The sequence below is a fragment of the Notothenia coriiceps genome, unplaced genomic scaffold, assembly GCF_000735185.1.
Source record: "Notothenia coriiceps isolate Sejong01 unplaced genomic scaffold, NC01 NC01_scaffold00032402, whole genome shotgun sequence".
NCBI lineage: Eukaryota > Metazoa > Chordata > Actinopteri > Perciformes > Nototheniidae > Notothenia > Notothenia coriiceps.
Window position 1 is genome coordinate 1 of NW_011365103.1, and position 15,839 is coordinate 15,839.

At 38.1% G+C, this 15,839-nt stretch overlaps 1 protein-coding gene across 1 annotated transcript in view; it reads left to right on the plus strand.

The window, feature by feature from the left end:
- Nucleotides 1-9,838: 9,838 nt before the first annotated feature.
- The window catches only part of LOC104960828 (cadherin-13-like), a gene marked incomplete at its 3' end in the record, with an annotated part of 63,582 nt that continues 57,581 nt past the window's right edge, over nucleotides 9,839-15,839 (plus strand). The window contains exon 1 of the mRNA XM_010788999.1: nucleotides 9,839-10,021. Coding sequence (XP_010787301.1) covers nucleotides 9,854-10,021 — 168 coding nt within the window. The remainder of the gene's footprint in view (nucleotides 10,022-15,839) is intronic.

The following is a 15,839-nucleotide window of genomic DNA, read 5'->3' on the forward strand; positions in this document are numbered from 1 at the left end:
ATGTAACATATAATTGTCTACATAATAGAGACGCGACTACTTCTCTCATTCCGAGTGTCCATCTTTCTTCAACCGGCACGTAACCTGCACACATGCATTACGTCCTCAACGTGAGCTCAGTCATCCAAGATCTTGTATTCTCCAAGATGTTACACTATCTATAACTATCTATCTGTCTATCTCTCTCTCTATCCATCTATCCATATATCTATCTATCTATCTCTCTCAATAGTATCTCTCTATCTATAAGGAACCGCAGTAGACAAAAGGCGTTGCTATAGCAACACGTCATGTTTACGCTGCATTTTCTATGAGGTAAATATTACCAGCTGGCGGATATGGGTATAAATGGCAATTTATTTGGCGATTTTTTTCAATCTGACTTCCTATTGACTATTTTTAACAACAAAGGGTGCTATATAACACACTTTCAGGAAAAGTCACGGACTGGGAGACTTTAATATATTATGGAAAAAAAGTTACATACAATAAAAAAACAGCTGCGGGTAAAATGTAACCGTTGGCGGTTCTAGTGTTAATGAGCGCCACGGTCTCTGAGCCACACTGGTGTTGTGCTCCCAGTAGACAGGATGAACATGAATGAGTCTGTCCATTCTGGGTTGAAAGCTCTGTTTTCCCTGTCCACTTTTCTCTTCTTAGAGAGCGCTATGTGTAGTTGTTATTTTCTCCCTGTCTGCCGCTTACTCGGTCTCCGTCCGTCTTTTCCGCCCCGTCCGCGGCTAATCTCTCCACCTATGCTGTCCACTCAATTGTCTCTTCTTCTGCGTTACTGCGTTCTTCTGACGCTCACATTGCCTTTAACTGCCGCCGATATGGACGGATGCAGTGCTTCCCTGAGCATCAAATACCGCCGCCGATGGGAATACATTGCAATCAGTTGAAAGCTCTTTGCATCCTCTTATGAAGCTGAAGGGGACTCGGTGCGTCACAACTGCACGCCAAAGGACCCTGACCAAGCGTCGCTATTGGACTATCAGGGAGTGAGACTGTGTTGGTTTCCTCCGTACTACTTTGATAATTTGCTCCAATATTCCAGAGAAGAGGAAACTTTGAAGGCCTTTTTCTCAAAATGATGACTCGGTGGCAGTCATTATATAATGTGACATATTTTGCTTCGGGTCAATGTGACTGATTTCGATAGAGCAGGTCACATATGGAGATTGTTTAAACTGGCTTAAAATTGATAATATATTCCTTCCGCATAGACAGGAGAAGAGTATGCCTTTGTGGCAAGTCGTCATTGGAAGCAGTATTCATTGTCATTGTAAATTAGTAAATAGTGAAAATGTTACAGTGATTACTTTTTTATATTTGTTAGTCAGTCTATGTTTCAAACCCTTAAGCCAGTCGGTGATTGTTGGAACTGTAGACCAACAAAGATGTTTCTGATCAGTTTTGTCTAATTTCTGAATTAAGTATGCATGTTTAAGGATGAGCACGGAGGATTGTTTGTGTCTGACTTAGAAAAGAATATCAATTGTATGTTTTGTACAGTAATACACGGCATAATGCTAAGAGACAATTATAGTGTATGCTCTGTTGTCATGTTTTCATCAACCCTACTGTAACTCTAACCTCTTCCCAATTCGTGGTGGAGACGATATATTCCTTGAACTTCTGAGTCATTTATCCTGAGAATGAATGTTGATTGCACCCTTTCAAATTTCAGACAAAGGCCAAATGTTAGTAGTAATTTGTCAAGTAGGAATGGGGTGAACTATATTCATTACTCAAATGAAACTGCAAGATGGCTAAGTAATTGAGGCTTGCATGTTCTTCTGTCTGTCTATGTCTGCGCAGTATTCCTACAAAGTACAAATACCTGCAGCTCAAGCGGTGTGATTGACAGTAAATTGCCCAAAAGCATTGACTGTGTAGACACTAGTGCTTACATGTGACAATGAATACGCTTCCGAAAAGAATTAATCGTCTAATAAATTATGTTTTGCATAAATCAGTAGAAATAGAATCACTGGAGGCATTACTGGAGGCAAGGTGACAATTCAGAACCAAACAAGATAATGCAAATGTTTGCCTCTTGGCAGTTAATTCAACATTTCTGGAGACAATGAGCAAACAACAAATTCTAGATCTGTCTTAATACATTTAGTAAATGTTAAGTTTTTGTATCAGTATTTATTAGCAGAAGCAAACTTCATAGACGATGAACTGTACCTGGAAAAATGAGAACATTTACTTTTTACTATAAAGTGCTAAATGATGCATTCATATTAACAAGTCCCTAGAGTTCCCTGCTGGTGTTGATGGTGCATTTGCTTAAACAGTGGGTAAGGTGACATGTTTAATTGTCAGTTCAGAAAGATGTTCACGATAGTATCTGTACATGGTTGGTGTTGCATTAAAAACTTGAATATAAAGTCGTTTTTTTAGAGATTAGAAGTGTGAGATCAAACCAGATAAAAATAAATGAACTGATAATTGGATTGACGAACAAAGCAACAGTATTTTACTCATCATTTTAAATGTATTGTATTTAAATCCTTTCTTATTTTTTCTTCTTTTGCAACAGTTGAATGTAACTTTGTCTTGGCTTTGTAAAGGTTGTCCATTGTGGTACATCACATTTTACTTTAAATAAAACATAACATAGATAGTTCTGTTTAACAATGTCATGGGAAGTACTTTCTTTTACATTTAATGTTTAAACTGGCCTATTTTGTTCCCCACTTTGGCCCAATGACCTAATATGAACATATTGTATGAAAATACATGCACAACCACTTCGAATATGGTTTTTCTTCATTCATATTCTCCTCTTATAAACACCCAATCTGTTTTTCCTTTCAGAAGGCCTAATACAATTCAATTATGTTTTCAATTATCAAGTTAAGATGTGATTTCATTACTCAGCTTTGATTGTTTGTTTAGATGGAAGAGTTGTTTTGCAGGATATTCTGTTCATTAGCTTCCCTGTTATTTATATTCTCATTAGGCGGTTATTTATATTCTCATGAGCAAATATGTCATTGACATGCTGTAATGAAACTGTCCCTCTGTCAATCAGTATCTATAACATTGTTATGTATGCATTTATTCATCATATAGCATCATTTAGATTTAGTCTATTTTGGTATGTTACATTTCAATCGGGACACTTTTTTCTGCTCGCAAAATGCTGAACACCTGTATTTTGTTCTCCTTTGTTTGTTGAGCACATTGGGTTGCATCCAGCATAAATGGTTGATTATCTAGTTTGTGCCAATGGTCCAGCTGTGGCCTGCAGACAGTGGGTGAGAAGATGAGCATGAGGAAGCTGCATTGTGGAGGAGGCAGCACAGGGCAGTTGGACTGTATTTCCCTCCATTCACTTGACTTTCAGCTCGTAGCTCATTATCTCAAATTTAGTTTAGGCGTACAGACTCGACAAAAGTTATCTTTTTATACAGCTTCCGCCGCTGCTGTTATTGCATCTAATTTAATTTACTTTTCAAAAGTTTTACGAACTAGCTCAATGGTGAAACTTTTAGGCAAAACAACAGTTGCTTCACCCCCCAAGCTGTATATTTAGATTATCCTCAACATTTGTGATGCAAATGAAAAATATTAAAATTGGAATCACGTTCCAGATAGATCCGAGCACAGTGTGAAAAGATTACGACAATGTGCTGAAAAAGAAGCACAATGGCTGAGAGTTGGTACAGAGTTGCTTTTTGGGATAAATTAATAACAATATTTATAAACTTCTGCTTAAATGTCATAGAGCCAAAGGGAACTGGTGGTTTACGAATCTCCTACAGTTTTTTAGCAATCTATCAGAATTATCTTTTTTAATAATGAGTCACCATGATAGGGTTGAAGCCTCTAATGTAAAGTTACTATTTTATGGGAAAAATAAAGTAATCAAACTGATATATCTTGCATTTAAAAAATAAAAAATCTACAATGTTTTAACACACCGTAGGAAAGGTAATTCCGTTAATGTTCAAGCGTTTCATGTTACATTTTTATCTTAGGGTATTGTTCTCTGTTGATTTTTCATATTGCCAAATCTGACTTTTTTGTGCTTGAGAAAGAGCCATGTACTTAGTGTACAGCCTCGACAGGCACCCTCTGGAAAGGCTTTTTGTAAATGCTGGAAAATAGCTGGGTTTGTGCTGCAAGTGCCTGAAGCTCAGTTTAATGGACTGGAGAATTGTAATGTGCTTAGACAGTTACAAAACATTCCAATATACTGAACTGACACACATTCACTAGTTTGGCATAACCCGGCATCATTGTGCAATCATGTAAAAGGTAGAAAGTCGTGAAAATAAAACCATTTGGGGAACGCTACTGCAGAAAACACACAACAGCATTTATACTGTACGAGCATAAAGTGATTTGATTTGAAGAAAATCTGATTTTTATAAATCATCTCTTTGTAATGAGAAGTGTAACAAAAGCCACAGAGGAAAACTGACGGATTGGCTTCCAATCACTGAAGAGTTTTGGAGTGTCAGCAAAAGGCAGGCAAACAGCGTAAACAGAGTACAATAAAGCATTCAGTCAAGTCTGTCTCTACCGAAAGAGGCATTACCAAATATACTGTACACCTTACTACTTAATAGACAAGACTGCATGTGTTTACAGCTGACAACAATACTCATTTTAGACATGAGTGGGAGTACAAAGAATGAAACTCAAAGAGGCCCATTATTTGCCTGTGTGAAACTATGAATCAACAATGCATTGTGATCAAGAGCGCAAAAACGTTTAGTTTGTTGTCCAAGCAAGCATTTATGTTTTTTCTTTTAGTCAAATAATCCATTGTAATCAGAATTGGTTGCGGTTTTCACTTCCATCTGTTTTAATTTATTTTTTCTTTCGAAAATATTAAGCATAATTTAAGGGAAAATTGGTCAAATGTCTGCTGGGAAAAAGTATGATTGCTTTATTTATACTGAGACTTAAACAGTTAAAGATATCTAATACTTTACAGAAAAAAAAAAATGGGAGAAAAGTTGGAGAAAGTATAAGTGTTTATTGTTTTATTATTATTTAATATCTTATTCAGGGTATTTATTACTCTAGGCTAGGGTGTCGTAACCATGCATCAGGCTGCATGATGTTTTCAACATGGTTTTAATTATTGGGCCCATTTAGTAAAAACAGAAGGCACCTGTGGGGAGAAATAATATTATATTACTAAAAAATAGTTTTTGCAAAAAAAAGCGTGTGTTGCTGAATTGAGAGCTACAAAGAAGGTTCCCATATACATATGTTAAAGCCCCTTGAAACGTGTTTGTTAATGTAAAGATGATGACATTAATATTCATTACCAAATATGCAACATTAAAAGTTTAAGTACAGAAGAAAACACTTTCTTGCTTAGTTAATAGTAATGAGTTGAGGTCTATTCTAGTGTGGTTTGATCAGAGGTTATTGACAGTGGTGGCAATACAACCGTCACAGATTTAGGTTTAGAACCCCGCTTATGTTGCGGTGAGATAAAGAAAGAGCAAAAACAAAAATACAGGCAAAGCTCATTAAAAACAACCAAGACTCTGAAATGTAGAATCCCGTCTCTTGTAACAACAACAATCAAGAAGTGTTTTATTTAATGGCAGTTAATGGACCATATATGCTTTACCATTGATACTGAACCCTTTGATTTTGACAAACCACTCGACTTTTGTCTTTTTGTAACAATAGCCTACTCCCATGTTTGACACTGGTATACATAAATGCCTCTACATACAAATAACCTTGTACAAACGTTACACATTGTAAAATATCATATATCGAATTATGTAGTGGCAGTCTCTACACTCATTTGTTATTTTATATTTCTGTTTCTCTCCCCACTTCTGCTACCACTGCTTTCTTCTCCTTATGATTATGTGCTTGGAAGTCGTCTTCATGTACGATCTCCACACTATTGCTAGTGGATGAGATGATTCACTTCTGAACTCCCTTTGATCTCATTCGCACCTGAGAATAGAACAGGTCAGCTCTTACTCTTTCTCACTCACTTGAGTCTGATTAATATAAATCCCATTTCAGCTTTTGGAACATCCATCGCACATGTTGAATAATTTAAAATAAAATTCTCATCACTCACCCTCACGCCGATACACTGTGAAAGACAATAATGTGCACACACATTGTAGCCTCGAACCCGAACTAGAATCACATTTACCCTTCTTTAAAAGATAATCTTGTCTATGGTCTCTTGCCTCATCTTGGCTCTTCACACGGCGTCAGCTCCCTGGTGGCACCCACAGATGTGATGGCCCCTGCTGATTTCCCTTGGTCTTTGAGAAAGATATTGGAGTTAGCTATCGGCAACAGCACCCTGTGACGAAATCAATCCAAAACATGTGTATGTGTGCGTTTTCTGTCAGTCATCGTGTCTTTTCATGTCTGGATCGTTGATTTTTTACCTCATAGCCCGGTTCTTTGCATTTCTTTCTCTTTTTTTTCACCGAACATTACATCCTTTCATAATAACTGGATGATTTTCAGTCTCTCTCTCTCTGCTGTCTCCATCTTTATTGTATCGCTTTTCACCGACTCCGAGCTGGTGTCATCCAGCAGCACGGCAGATGGAAGTGATAGCGAGGTAATGGCAGTCCTGTGTTTTCACATCCATCCCACCATCTAAACATCCAATGCAGTTAGGATTGATTGAGCCTTGACCGGCCCCATGATGTCATGTTAATATTTACCACGGCATACATCAGTGTGGCTTTTATACCCAGCCCCATTGTCCCATTACAGAATGCTGGATGTTTATCATGTAAGATGATTACTGCTGATGCCCTGTTGTATTCCTGACTGACCAAATGCTTATTGGCTACATGATACTCATTTGTGAGTGGAATTATGGTATCTGATGAAGACAGTGACGCTTGAGAGGGCTGATATGCCATAAAACATGTAATAGGATTGCATTGCGTTCAAGGAACCTCGGTTAACCTGCGCAATGGAAACATAATTCACTGAGATCTGTTTAAGATAACTAATTTAGTCACCGTTTTAAAACTAATTTTCCACTGGTTGGTGTGTCACTGTGCAAAACTGTGCGTGCTACCATGTGTGTTTATGCGCAACCTCACTGAGTCGTCTTTAATAGTGTGGCTTCAGAAGTGTGAAGTGGAACAGAGTATCGGTAATGAAGGAGATGGGACTTTGTAATTATTCTGCAGAGGAAGGATTACTGGTTTACTTAACCATTAATGGTTCACCTTGGAATGCAAATGCCAAGGGGATAAAACCCACACCTCTCTGCCCCTCATTACCTCCAACTGGACTAAAGATGTTTGGATCTAAGCCACCATTATTTAAGACTTTACATATTTCCAGCCCTTTCTGTGTCTTATTTGAACGGTTCGACTAATGCACTGTGGCAAAGTACTGCGGGGTATTAAGGTGAAGCATGAAAAGAGATCGATGTTTATGAGCCGTGCGACGCAGTGCTGCTATTGGGTGCTTAGGAAAATGTTTTGTTAAGTATGTGGGTCAAGAAGGAAATCACAAGGGGGTTTCTTGCCAGAAAACACATAACTTCAGTGGGCTTAATCCTTTCACAAAATAAAAGTATCAGGGTCTTATAAGGCAGGACTAAGGCAGGACTTTTAACAATAAAATACCAGCTCCAATATAGATAGGAAATACTGAAAGCAGAAGAAGAAGCATTTTAGAGTTACAGTGCATTATTTTGACCTAATCTACTGATAATAGTTCTTAACAGTTGACAAACAAATGACACCACACTAATTAAATACATCAATTTCAATTTATATCACACAAACACACAAAGGCTTCCAGACTTCCTATCCATCTGTGGTCCAGACACATTGTCTCATCAGACTGCGGTGACATATCTCCCTGAAAATGAATCAAACTTAGAGCTTTGACAAATTGAACAGTTATTCAGCCGGTGATATTTTAACCAGAGGTGCCTGACTGAAAGCTGGTGACATCAAGGCCATGAAGTACTGGATGGAGATGCAGTTTATAGACACTCCTGCCCGCAATGAAAAACACTACTCAGAAGTGAAACGACCTTACATGGTCTGTGTGTGAGAGTGTGTGCCTGAAACCTTGGATATATCACTGCATTTGTGTCTGTACTTCCCTGTATGTGCAGACTGAGTGCGTCCTGGTGAATGTGTGTGTCTCATGATTGACAGGAGAGAGAGATGGATGGTTGAGTGTGTGTCAAGGATTGCCTCCTATTTCAGCTCAGCTGCGGCGGGCAGGTTTTTCATTTTTGTTCCCATTACCAAATATGCACCATGCTGTTAGAGCTGACAGGAGTGAGAAAACACATAATTGGGAAAGGCTCACTTTTTAAAGCGGCTATCTGTAGTTCTAAATTGCGCTTCTCATATATCTGCTGCCATGATTGCTCTCATCTCCAAACACAATTTGATTCGATCAAATATATATGTATAATAGTTCTTACTCATTCATATTCAATGAAAATGTTGAGGATAACACAGTAAAGATGACTTCTTTCTGCGAAAGCAAACATTAAACCATCATAGGCTACATCAAATAGTGCATCCTTCCTTTCAACTGCAGAGAAAGATGAATTCAAATGTCACGATTTGAAAGGTTTCTCTTCTGACTTGGTGTGTTCATGAGCTATAAGTCATTATTTGGAAACAACATGGATGCTACAAAGAAGATCTGTTGTATTTTATAACTCAGATCCTTTAAACACCATGTTGATAGTTGATGTTCTGGCTTGTGGGGGCATTCATGTGAAATGTGAGTAATTTTTCTCATTATTCCCAAAAAACATAATTGCAGCACAAATGCCCTGTGTACACATCATTTGCGTATCCGCAACGTAATTCTGACCTGCTCAAAAACATATTTTGGAACTTCAGCCCATGCCATACCTTTCCACCAAATTTCATGGAAATAGCTCAGTAGTGCTATTTCCGTTGCTCTCTTTTTCTCTGCATGACGCAAGGCTCAAAGTTTAGCGGGTGTTGATGCTGTACAAACTGTAAAGCCCCATGAGATAAAAGTATAATTTTGAATAACATTTGATTGATAGTTTTTCCCTAGACTAACAAACAAAAACAAAGCTCCTTGAATGGTGTAAGTGTACGATACACATACACCCTTTGGCCACCTCACTAGCAGACCTAAAAAATCTAATATTCCAATCTTTAAGAACAGCCGCTTCTTACCTGTCCAACAAGTGCACACATACTGTGCAGAAACACACACATACATGCGTACACCGGTGTACACCCATATAACAATTTCCCACATCCATGTTTAACCCATGACAGAACTGACTAGATTTGTCTTCACTGGCATGCATATAAATAAAGTATGTTAACAATAAGATGTCTTCAATCTACATGGCACAATGTATATGGCCATGCCTCTAGTTTAGTATCCACATAGTATATTACAATATTATGTAGACAACAACCCATCCTCACTTTGTTTTTTCTTGGCTAAACCATGGTAGCATGAACATGTGTTCATAAATTATTGGATTTGTTCTAGTTTAAAACATGCATCTATAACCTTTGGGATGTAAATCTTTTGAAATACAAAATGTCAAAATTAGCATACTCTTTGAAGGAGTGTGACACTTTAACCTGTTCCATTAGTTCCATTCCTGAGATTTATTTCAGGAGCTTTTTTTTCCTTCATGTGTCGTTTGAACAATACAAAAATGAATCAATCTCAGAGTAGAAAAATGAACTCCTGCTGTATCTTCAAAAATGTTGTTTTATTCCTAAATTATTTAGTTCACAACACCAGCTTTTGGAATCCTCGCTCACATATCCACTATGACAAGTAAGTGTGAGCTCAGACTCAAAACTGTCTTTTGCTGTCTCCTCCAGGAACCACGGTGATGACAATGACGGCGTTTGACGCTGACGACCCAGGCACCGATAACGCGGCGTTGCGCTACAACATCGTCAGGCAGTCGCCGGACAAGCCCTCCCCAACCATGTTCTACATCAATCCAGAACGAGGCGACATCGTCACTGTCATCTCCCACACGTTACTTGACAGAGAGGTTGGTAGACTTGGCAAACGTGTGCATATTTGTGTGTGTGGGTGTGTATGTTGTGTTGCTTTGCTTTGCTCTGAGTGTGCCACTTGGAGAAGGACCATCAGAGAGACTCTCAGCTGGACAGGTTCTTGTCACAAGCCACTTGCCATTTTTGAGCTGCAGCTTCTGGGTACATCCACTCTTTCTCAACACATCACTAAAGCTTTCAGGGTGAAGTTATGGTGCATTTCCACTACAGGGCCTCGCTCGGTATGGCTCAACCCAGTCTCACGGCATGTCGTGTTCACCAACACGATTTTTAATCTATTGATTCGTGTTCACCAACACGATTTTCCCCTTTTTTTCGTGTTGCACAGCGCCATTTTAAAAGCAATGTATTTCTATTGGTAGTCTCACGGCATTACGTGTTATAGGAAGACCGGAAGCTATGTGGTTCATAAAAACATGTTCTTACTCAATATCAAGCCACAATTATTGCTTTTATTTTAAATCGTATAATTTCTGACTTTTGTTGCCGTCTCTGAGGAAAATAAATGGGGCTCAGAGCCTCAGAATACTGAAATCTGTATTTTTTAAATCTTTTTTTCCTTCTAATTTGTTATTCTTTTCTAAATAACACTGTTATTTACTCAACAATAACACAACATTATCCTTGTTTTTATTTATTGGTTTGATTCCATAATCTCGGGCTTTTTTGGCGTCCGTCAGGAACTGAATTTCAAAATAAAAATAACCGGAAACAGACTTAGGCATTTCGAGCGATTACCCAAGATCCTGAGCTATGGTTTAAGCTCGCTAATTGGATGTTTTAGCCGTAATGCATGCTGGGATTTGGTGTTTATATGATATGAAATCTGGGAAACATTTTTAAAAGAATAATATAATACTTAATTCCGAGTGTTCTTGCTTTTCTCTTTGAAAGTCATCACATAACGGCATTGTAATACACGGTTCGGTTGCATTACATATTACAGATCTGCCGTAGTTCTTTATTTATAGAGCCCTGATGAGAAGATCTTTGGAAAAACTGGAAGAAATGCAACATCTTCAATTTCTCTTCACACAATACGTCTCCTTGCAGTATTAACACTAATTCGGCTGACTTTTACATTTGATCTAATTCATAGATAGGTTATATTTACACCATAACGGTGCACAGCTGTATAAAAGGACTTGTAGTTTTTAAAGATATTACTGATTTTCTTTGAATATAAGAATGTAAATACTGAGTGTGAAATAGTATAGCAATATGCTGTAAAATTATGTGAAAATATGAATAAAACTACACATCTTCAGATGTTGTACATACATAAGTGTCCTACACTAATAATACAAAGTTATTATGGCTGTGTGTACCTTGTGTGCACCGCCTAGTGGTTAAAGCACGTTATTGAATTATTGTTTTTATGTGTTATATTTGATTAAAAAAATATTAAGAGTACATACTTTCATAGGGGGAAAGTAGAAGGTCATGATAGAAATATAGAATATAAAAAATCAAGAAGATACTATAAGTGATCTCTACAATAAAACAGTTTAGTGCCGGATGTACAAAGATATTAATATGAGGATGTGCAAAACAGAAAAACGAATTAACCTTTATTAACACATTAAATAATACTTTAGGTTAAGGTCTTCTTTTAAATAAGAAAAAAGCTTTGGGGGTATCTATCTATTAAATATTAAGCCTGACAAAGTACTTAACGTCTAATATATTGCTTTCCTGCAATGTTAACTATGTTGAAGCACTTATTTTAACTGATATTATACATAATGAATTATACTCTTATGTATGTAGATAGTATAATACATTTGCAGAATATGACAGTTTAATGGTGGAGGTACACACATATTGATAGATGTCTTGTAATGCACTGTTGAGGAACCTGTGACCCAAGTTTTTCATTCATTGCATACACCGTAGTTGTGTATATGATATGTCAATAAACCTTTGGAAATCTTGAAAGGGATGTGCAAAATAGCCATATACAGTCTTTAATTAACTATTAGTAGAGAATAACGAGTAATGAATATACTTTATTACTCGTTTCCATTCATGTCAATTGCAGATAAATGTTTAGTCCTCTCAAGCACCAACTATCAAATATCTCTCCTGATTGTTGGCACTTGACAATCACCTTCCCTGAATTTTACTCAGGTGTAACTAAAGTCTGATTTAAGGGTTGTTTATATTTCACATCATTAATCAGAATCTGCAAAGTAACTAAAATAAATGTAGTTGAGTAAAAATACCAGGTTAATCTCTGAATTGTAGTGGAGTAGAATTACAAAGTAACAATGAGCTGTCATGTGGGTATATATTAATGCTGCGCATTATGGACACAAGCAATTTTCACCCATTTATTAATTATATGTTTTACATTTGATAACACCAATGTGTTTGATACTGGAAACTTCTAATTGTGGGAAAAACGAAAACGTTCAGTCGAGACGTCCCATAGAACATTTTGCGAAACACAATAGCCAGCATGTGTAGTTCTGGGGGGGGGGCGTTCGATTCCAGTTTTGGATAGTCTGGCGTGGATTCTTTCCATTTCAAACAGCTGTTTGACGCTTAGCGTAACCTTGGCGCACTGCCACTCCAACATCCAATCCCAGAGCTTGAAGATTAATCACGGGGACTGTAGTCCTAAACGATAGCTGGGGATTATGGGTAGTGTAGTGTCTTCGGCCATCCTAAACTCCTAGAGGCCTACACAGGGGATAGGTGATACCATAAGGTGACTTAAGTGAGAGACGGAGAATTGCCGAGCAACCTCGAGGTTATCGAGGTCGGGGGTGGGAGGGACACTCGTGTCACGCGAGACTAAACCAGCCCTGCAAACTTTAGACAGCGACTCAGGCACCTCCACACCAGGAACAATCGCTATGTGTCTCTTTGTGTCGGTTTAGTAGGACTCGGTGTGTTTTGAGTGTTCGGCTTCATTTTTTGTTATTCACACCGAACTATAACTCATGCCTTTTCCCAAATATCCAACTATTTGCGGCGACAGTCTTACCCCAGACGTCTCTCGTAAAGCGGCGCTAGGTTGACAGACAATTAGTCGGACGTCGGTCCCTACCTCTCTAGTCGTCTCGACGGGAGAGTTCATGGCTAGGCAGAGGGACGGGCTAGACATGACCCCGACACGCTACTACCAGGGCGGTATAACCTCTTGAGACCTGCCGTTGTCCTTCCTGTGAACTGGTCACCGTAAACCGTTTCGACTTTTTTATTTTGCTCTCTCACTACTCAATAACATTAATGTTGCACTGAAGTTATAATAAATTGTTGAGAAAAATACCCCAAGAAAATAAACCCCAATTATGTAACAAGTCTTATTCACTCTTTTACCTAAATTGAAGACAATCTGTCGGTATACGGTACGTAAAAAACGTATGTAAAGTGTCATTTATTACATAAGTCAATATTCGCAAGATTGTTTTGTCCCGTCCCCATGCCCTAAGCCCATCACTGTGACACACACACACCCACACACACACACACACACACACACACCACTTGTAGGTCATACTCACACACTCTACCTCCAGGCCCTGACCCAATTAACACCTGGTCGTCGGGACCAGTAAGACATCGTTTCCCCAAGCTACCGTTGACCCTACAGATGCTTCGTCGTGGTCATAAAATAACTTGGTCATACGTACTGTTCTAGGAATTTTTGCACCGAGACTGGTTATTCCATCATTATTCCTTGTACCATGTTAACAGGAGACTACCAGCAAAAAACATCTTCCTTGTGATACAAAATACAGGAAACTTTACCTAGACATTAGATTGTTCGTTTGAACAGTTCCCTAAAAGAAGACGTTGTGTCACGTTTTTAGAATTGGTCCTGTCAGACGACTAGAAGTACCACAGGATGTTCATAGTATAAATATCATTTTGTTATTGCCGGGGGATATGACTTATTGCTATAAGGTTATAGGGTTGCATTGTTTCTTTAGTAGTTTATTTCTGACCTAGTTTTAGTTACCAATAAAACCTATTACATGTTTGTTTAAGGCCATACGAATTTGAGGATACGTGATATCTAGTAAGAGCGATTTGAATGATCACAAGTGCTCAGTTTACCGCATAAAATAACCTGCCTGGGACAGAATTGACGATAATGGACATTGTGTTCTGGTATTAGTTGTCTGTTTAAAGTACCTTGTCATCGGGAAAGTTGCATATAAAATTGTAGGAGGTGCCATATGTATTATTAACTGTCACTATATGTTTGATTATACTGTGTCTTGTACATAAATACACGACGACACGTTCATATCCGGTTGGGTAAATTGAAGGTTCCATTTTAGCTCAATATAGAGCTGAAGTATCTAAGTAAGCACAAAGTGTATGTGCAAAAGTGAAAAAACTTACAGTGGTGTCTTTCTCAACCTATGTTCGGTTACGTAAAGTTACCATTCATCCAAAGTACGGACTCGTGCATATTCTACCTTCGGTAACGTTAACCTTCTGGCCTTCGCGGAAACCCAGTACCTTTGTACAAGAAATGGATACGGTTAAGGTGCGATTCTAATCAAAAATTAAACTTGCTATTTTCGTCGGAAAACACAGCTGACACTTCTCAAAGGAGTGTCTTTACCCCGAGTCAACTGAGAAGTGTCGGTCTTATGCTGACTCGACGTAAACAAAATTAGGAAAAAAGGAAATTAAACAATAGTTGGAAAGTTTTATTTGCGCAATAAATAATTATTAATTGTTTGTTAATAGGAACGACAAGTATATCTATACAATATGGTATGAAATTAGAGACCTAATAAACCGTTGGCAGTTCTTGATTAAGTTATTATTATTATTGCACTATTGTCTCATCTGGATATTTCCTGAAAAGCTCGTAGGTTACGACGCTAACTGTGTTCATTTTCGTTGATATTGGCTTGTATGTATCTGATTCTAAGTGTTTGATTTTTCTAAATACTTAGCTTTCTGTGTGTTTCTCTCCACACTGTTACGTATAATATAACCCTCGATTATGTCATTGGTTAATTTTTGACGGTACAGAATAACACAATGTACTAGATTCATCTATTGTCTAGCATTTACGTGAATAGTGGTTTCCGCCGTCGTTTTGTGATGACAACACATGTCTTAACGATGCGTTAAGGTCACGGTTGTAACGCTCTGTGACATACCGACCACGAGAGTGTTATTTGACGTCGGAAAGGTATGAAAACCAAACCAAACTTGTGGTGCGTAGCTGTACACTCCCTTCTTGTCGAACTGGACGAAGGCCCACTTTCAGAACGGCCGGTCCCTTTATTTTTGGGAGAGTAAAGCACCATAGTTAGTCACAGAATTAGGTACTAGTGTAGCTGAGTCGCCGGCTTGCGCCACAGGGCAAAGACAGGTGGTGAGGTCACCTTAGGTAACATGCCATAGCCACAGGGTGACCGTCAATTGGGCATCAGTAGTATTCGTAGTTAGCAATTGGGCATAAAGTTGACGCGAACAAGCAAACGAGACGAAGTAAAGATTTCGGTACAAGCAATGAGTGACCACTTCGTAATGACGATAACGATCGTTAGCCTTCGCGCCCACAAAGAAGAAGTTAGTACGAGTAAAGTCGAAAATAAAACATAACATGAAGTCATGTTGACATTTTATTGACTCTCGGAGTCTATGACTTTAGACATAAAAAAATGTAGAAAAAAGGAAGTTCATGACAATATGAAAATTTTATTGTGTGCACTAAATTCGTTAATTGTGTTGGAGCAAATGGAAGTAACAAAAGTATTAGATCCTAAATGACCGCGCAGTCTTGACTTAAAGTTTTATTTTTATTGCCTTTGT